This window comes from Ursus americanus, chromosome 8 (genome assembly GCF_024610735.1).
Source record: "Ursus americanus isolate L20-20 chromosome 8, mUrsAme1.1.p, whole genome shotgun sequence".
NCBI lineage: Eukaryota > Metazoa > Chordata > Mammalia > Carnivora > Ursidae > Ursus > Ursus americanus.
The window spans coordinates 25,320,288-25,327,313 of record NC_142134.1 but is presented as its reverse complement, the minus strand read 5'-3'; the positions used below and the strand labels follow the sequence as shown (position 1 = coordinate 25,327,313).

General features: G+C 40.0%; 1 protein-coding gene across 1 annotated transcript in view; it reads right to left on the bottom strand.

The window, feature by feature from the left end:
* The window catches only part of PPEF2 (protein phosphatase with EF-hand domain 2), a gene marked incomplete at its 5' end in the record, with an annotated part of 27,959 nt that continues 20,933 nt past the window's right edge, over nt 1-7,026 (bottom strand). Inside the window, 4 exon segments of the mRNA XM_087864399.1 lie at nt 1-966; nt 3,247-3,334; nt 4,052-4,215; nt 5,189-5,300. Of these exon segments, the coding sequence (XP_087720525.1) occupies nt 713-966; nt 3,247-3,334; nt 4,052-4,215; nt 5,189-5,300 (618 nt within the window).

Sequence of the window (7,026 nt, the reverse complement as noted above, 5' to 3'; positions counted from 1 at the left end):
TGTAGCAACACAGGAAAGTATTGACAAGTAGATGTGAATTTATTTTTTTAAAAAAGCAGAACATTAAATTATATAAAAACTATTTTTTTAAAAGATTTTATTTATTTATTTGACAGAGAGAGACAGCCAGCGAGAGAGGGAACACAAGCAGGGGGAGTGGGAGAGGAAGAAGCAGGCTCCTAGTGGAGAAGCCTGATGTGGGGCTCGATCCCATAATGCCGGGATCACGCCCTGAGCCGAAGGCAGACGCTTAACGACTGCGCCACCCAGGCGCCCCATAAAAACTATTTTTTAACAAGAAAAAGTAAATAATGAAAAGAACCCATGTTTGGGTCATAGGATTGCACAAACGATTTTTCATAACTTTCCTTTTTCAATAAGACATTTTAAAAACAATAATTAAAAGGTATAAAATGAAAACAATGAGGGGGTTGAATTATCAGTGGTTCTTAACTGGGGTGGACTTGAGAATTTAAATGTTTATACCTGGGTCTCACCCTGTGAAACTTCTGAGATGGGGATGGAGTACCTATATATTTAAATACACACACACACACACACACACACACACACACACAGCTGATTCTGGTGCACACTGGTAGGCAATTTCTCAGCATGAAATTCCACAAATCTATGGCGAATAGGGAGCTCTTCCAGGGACAAGCTCAGTCTTGGTTACGAGGCACCATGGGAGACAGACACCAGGCTGCTCTTAGTGTGTGCCTGGCTTGCTGCAGCCACTGTCAGTAGTGCTTGTGGCTTGGCGGCAGTCTGAGGCATCGCCCTCTGGGCAGGATTGCTCCACAAGGCGGAAGGCCTCCAGGAACTCATTGATGTCGATGTGGCCATCCTTGTTGAAGTCGATGCTCCGGGCAAGGTCATAGATGCAGTCATCTGTGATGTCAACGTTCATATGAGAGCTGAACAGCTTCCAAGTCTGTCTGAACTCGTCCAGTGAGATGAACCCTTACCAGAGAGAGGAATTCACGTCAGTGAGTCGGTCTAGTTTTCAATGTTCATTTCCTCTGACACTTTTGCTAGGACACCTGTTCCTTACTGTTGAACAGAGAGAGACACCCAAGGCCTTGTATCTAGTTTACCAAGGGGGTGGCACAAAACCAATGGATCACACATGGTTCTCAACTTGGAGCAATTTTGCTTCCCTTCCTCTGGGGACATTTGCCAAGGTCTGGAGGTGTTTTTGATGGTCACGACCGGGGTGGGGGTGAGTGTTACGGGTATGTGGCAGGTAAACGCCAGGGATGCTGCTGAATATCCTGTGACACACAGGATGGAGCCCAAAACAAAGACTTATTCAGGCCAACATGCCAATAGTGCCTCCGCTGAGAAACCGTGCATTAAGTCATCCCAAACATATCGTTTATTTTGCTTACAAAAAGACGTTGGACCCATACATCTAAGGTCAATTGTGTTTTTTACAAGGGTTCCAAGACCATTCGATGGGGAAAGAATTGTTCTTTCAGCAGCTGGTAGTGGACAACTGGATATCCTCATGTAAAAGAATGCAGCTAAACCCCCACCTTGCATTACCAACAAAAATTGACTCAAAATGAATCAAAGGCCTAGTTGGGCGAGCTGAAAGTATAAAACTCTTAGAAAAAAACATACACGTAAATCTCTGTGACCTTGGATTATGTCAAAGTTTCTTAGATATGACACCAAAAGCACAAACAACAAAAAAAAGATAAATTGGACTTTTTTTAAATCAAAAAATTTTGTGCATCAAAGGAAACTACGAAGAAAATGAAAAGACAATCTATAAAGTTGGAGAAAATATTTGCAAATCATATATCTGATCATGGCATAATATCCAGAATCTATAAAGAACTCTCATAACTCAACAACAAAAGATGAATAACTCAATTAAAAGATGGGCAAAGGATTTGAATTGACATGTCTCCAGAGAATATACAAAAATTTCCGATAAGCGCATGAAAAGATGCTCAATATCATTGGTTATTAAGGAAACACGAATCAAAACCGTGCGATACTGCACACCCAGCAGGATGGCTATAAAAGCAAGTGTTGGTGAGGATAGGAGGATAAGGAGAAACTGGAGCCCTCAAACCTTGTTAATAGGATTGTAAAATGGTATAGCCACTATAGAAAACAGTTTGGCAGTTCCTCAAAAAGTAAAGCGTAGTTTCATCATATGATTCAGCAATTGCACTCCTAGGAATATATCCAAGAGAATAAAAAAAATATGTTCACATAAAAAGTTGTACACAAATGTTCACAGCATCATCATGCATAAGAGCCAAAAAGTGGAAACGATCTAAATGTCTATTAGCTGATGAATGGATAAACAAAATGTGACATATATATATATATATATATATATATATATATATATATATATCTCCATACAATGGAATATTAGCCAGCTCTAAAGAGGAATAAAGAACTAATACATGCTACAACATAGATGAACTGTGAAAACATTATGCAAGGTAAAAGAAGCCAGACACCAAAGGCCATAATGTTGTAGGATTCCATTTATACGAAATGTCCAGACTAGGCAAATCCTTAGAGACAGAAAGCAGATTAATTGTTGCCAGGGGCTGATGGAGAAGGGACAGGGATGGAGAGTGACTTGTGTCTGGGTTTCTTTTTAGGGTGATGAAATGTTATATAATTAGATGGTGGTGATGCTTACACAACCTGGTGAATATACTAAGAACCAGTGAACAGAACATTTTAAGTGGGTTAATTATACGGTATGTGAACTATACCTAACATAGGTGGGGAGAGAGCAGTAACATTGAAAAAGGTTTTTGGACCAGTGGGGGAACAGGGTGGGGGGATACAAGACCTCCCTGTACATTTTTTGGTAATAGCCTGTGAATCTGTAATTATTCCAAAATAAGAAGTTTAAAAAGAATACTTCGGGAGTGAGACTGTAAAAGCCTTTCTGCTGTAGGCACTCCTCATCACTTTACGGCTATCCCTGACACAACTACAAGAGACGGCACATCTTCTAATCATGGTTTTTCCTATGAGAAGTTCTCATCCAGTTTGTCTCCATTCTTCTCTGCCCTACCCCTCTTCTATATGGATTGCTCGTAGTGCCCAAATACTTTTCTCTTTCTGCCATTTATTTATAAGCAGAACCATTCTTTACTTTGCTCCCGAAGTGCTCCAGCAGAGAGCTCAATGACCAGGAAGGAGACAGAAAGGCGGGTACGTGCTGTGCGTCAGAAGTGACAGGCTAGCGCGTGTCTTTACCTGAATGATCACTGTCTATGATCCTAAAAATGGTCTCCAGGTTGGATCGGTTCCGGTACAGTGTTTCCAGCAAACTTGACTGTATGTTCTGCAAAAGAAAAGGCATGTTCTTTCTATATCTTATGTTTAGGCTTGTCCTACTATATGATTAACACACAATCAACAATAAGATACGGTCGAAACAGCCCGAAGAGATTTTATCCCCAGCCCCTTCAGCCTACCGAATTATCTAAGGGTTTAAGAAGTACTTAGAGCCCATGATGAAAGTGTTCTAAAACTGATCCTGGTAATGGTAGCACATATGTGTGAATATATGAAAAACTGCTGAATTGTACAGTCTGAATGGATGAATTGGATGGTTGGTGAATTATACTGACATAAAGGCGTTAAAAAAAGTACCTAGTGCAAGGCCTCACATACATTTTACATTCAATAAGTATTTATTGAAAAAAATCCTTTTTTTTTTTTTTTAAGTGAGGGAAGCAGGATGGTGCCAGGGGAGCCAGACAGATCTGGGTTTGAGTCCCAGTTCTATAATTTAGAAGACTGGTGAGCAGTGTCCTCGTAGGTATAATGGTGCTGATAATACCATACTCATGGGGGTAGGTGTTTTGAGGATAAATTAAGGCAACATATGTAAGTCACTTAACACAAATCATGACATATAGAAACTCAACAAGTAGTTCCCTTTCTCATCCATCTTCTTTTTTGGGTTCTCAGTATCCGACTGTTTCTGAGTCAAAGTTCTCCACAGGGAGCTTCATGGTCCACAATATGGCTTCATCCAGCATCTTCCCACCATTACCTCATGGCTCAGTTGTTCTTTGGCCCAGTCCTCCAGCCAGCACCTGTACTCCAATGTGTTATCTGTGGAGCTGCTCACCTGCTGCGGCCTCAGCATCCGCCATGGCAGTCCTAGACGCAGCACGGACTCCACGGCTTCTGCCCAGTCACTAAGGGTGATGAAACCTACAGCAAAGACACGCTTTGTTGACTTCTCACTTATAAGTCTAGTGTCCTGCCCCGCAGTGCAGACCTTTTTATCTTGACATACTTCTTGCTGTCTGTAGGCAACAGAAATAATGGGCACTGTCACTGTTTTTGTGGGTCAAGGTAGAGTTTGCTGGAAACTAGGGTTGCAAGATAAAATACAGAATGCCCAATTAAATATAATTTCAGAAAGACCACAAAATATATGGCCCAAATATTGCATGGGACATAATTATATTTTAAAATTATTTGTTGTCTGTCTATAATTCAAATTTAATTAGGCATCCTGCTTTTATTTGATAAGTCTGGCAACACTATTGAAAAGTCATACAATACTCCTGTAAATAATATCCTAAAACTATATAACTAGATACATCTCTCTCTCTCTCTCTCTCTCTATATATATATATATATATATAGCATTAGTTGTTGATACATATATGAACAGATATTGCTGTGAATTTATGATTGTTACTGCTATTTTCTAATAGAATATATATATATATATATATGGAGAGAGAGAGAGGGAGTCAATGTCTATTAGACATTCTATTGAGTTGAGCAAAGACAAACTTTCTAGCTTTGATTACAGAACACAATAGATATGTACACACTAAGCAAGAACAAGAAGCCAAATCCTTGATCTGTTGCTAATTTTGGGTATATTCTTGTAACCTCCCCACCTGATGCTTTTTGCTTAGTTCTGGCCTTGTCAGACTCCATTTCTTTTTACCATCTCCATCTATATTTAGCTAAATTCACAGTTAAAAGCTTGGAATTTCAAGGTTTAGAAAAGATAACTGGAAAATTAAGTTGAATAAAATGAAGAAAGTAGTCAAAGATGTCCTTGGATCATGAGTTCAACAAATGTTGATGTGACAACTTCTGCCACACAGTGTTTTGTTTTGTTGGCCAGCTTCCTTGTAGGAATATTTTACTTGCTTGGTCTCACCAGTTTTATCTGCATCGTGCTTCTTAAATTCACCAAGAAGATCGAAGGAATGAGCAAATAATTTTTCCCGCAGAGATCTCAGAGCTGACTCCTCTACTCTGCTAATCCGGGGACAGGAGATGAAAACAAACATTAAAAAAATTAACATAGAGGAAATAGTCATGGGTTTGTTTTTCTTTCCACACTTCTCTTTCTTAACATCTCAACGTCCCTAGAGCTCAGTTTGGGGGAGAAGAGCTCAGTTTTTGAAGGAAGAGCTCCATCTCTTATTTCCCCCACTTCTCCCTGCTGGGCACAAACAGGCCCTGCCACTCTCCTTCCAAGTGCAGGACAGTGGTTACAGAGAAGTTCTGGGAAAAGGCCACTTTTATGGTAAAGTTATCCTACTGTACTGCACCTCAATTTTCCCATCTGCAAAAGAGGGATAAAAATGGTACCTACAAAAAAAAAAAAAAAAAAGAAAGAAAAAAAGAAAGAAAAAAGAAAAATGGTATTTACCTTATAGGATTATTGTGAAGATTAAAAAAGTAAACTCATATAAAGTACTTAGAAGAAAGCCCAGCACATTCAAAGCACTTAGTAAATGATATCTGTCATCATACTCATATGCTTTCCTAATAATTTATTATTATGTTAAATAGGCACAAGACAAGATTTGTGAATAACAAAATAACACTAATTTAGTTTTCTCATTCTTACTGGATTAAAAGTGTAATGCTGGGCACAGCACTAGGCCCAAAGTAAGTGTTCAAATATGTGTAGTTGAATGAATAAAAGATAAAAAGAGATAAAGGTAAATACATACTTCGTCCTGCCTCATTGAGGAACCAGCCATTCTATAAATCATGACCAGATAACCTATCTTTTCAAGCGCTAAGAGTTACACACGTGCATGCGCGCGCACACACACACACACACACACACACAGAGTTTCAGTCATGTTTGATGAAAACCTTCCTTTAGTTTAAGGTGGCATAATAGTCCTTAAGTGGGCTCCGTAGACCTAAACCTCATCCCTAATTTTATGGGTATATGAATGTATTTGCTTTTTCTGGAGGGAGTTCATTGTTTCATCAAAGTTTAAAAGAAGTATGGGACTCCCTGGGGCACCTGGGTGGCTCAGTCGGTTAAGTGTCTGACCCTTGGTTTTGGCTCAGGTCATGATCTCAGGGTTGTGGGATCAAGTCCCACATCAGGATCTGCACTCAACGGGGAGTCTGCTGGAGATTCTCTTCCTCTCCTTCTGCCCCGCCCCTGCTTGCGCACGTTCTCTCTCAAATAAAAAAAGAAATCTTAAAAAAAAGAAGTATGGGACTCCCTCTCCCCCCGCAAAAGTTTACAAACCGTTGGTTTGGCAAAGCATTTAAACTATCTTCTGTTATACTGTCGTCATCCACCATTATCATGCAGGGATAGTACGGTGATGCTCTCAGGAGCTGTCTATACAAGGCTCTCTTTCTACATCAAGCAGCAAATAGTGAACACTAACTAAACGCAGCTCTGCGGGGATTATCTCAGTCTTCCAACACCCACTGAGGTAGGTCCGATTATTATGCCCATTACAAAGTAATCCAAGGTCACATAGCTAGTACGGGGTAGGACCAGCAATCAAGCTTGACAGGGCAACTCTAGGCAGGCTAAACTATTATTGTGAGGTGTGGATATGAACCAAAAGTAAATGGGTGCTGAATGAGGCCTCTTCTAAGAAAAACATATGATCTTGACTTTATGGACACTAGGCCATCAATTATGGATGGTCAGAGACCTTTCCCCCTTACTTCTGCTCCAGGGAGTTGAAGTCGTTGGGCAAGTGATTTCTGGGTAAATTAGGTGATGTT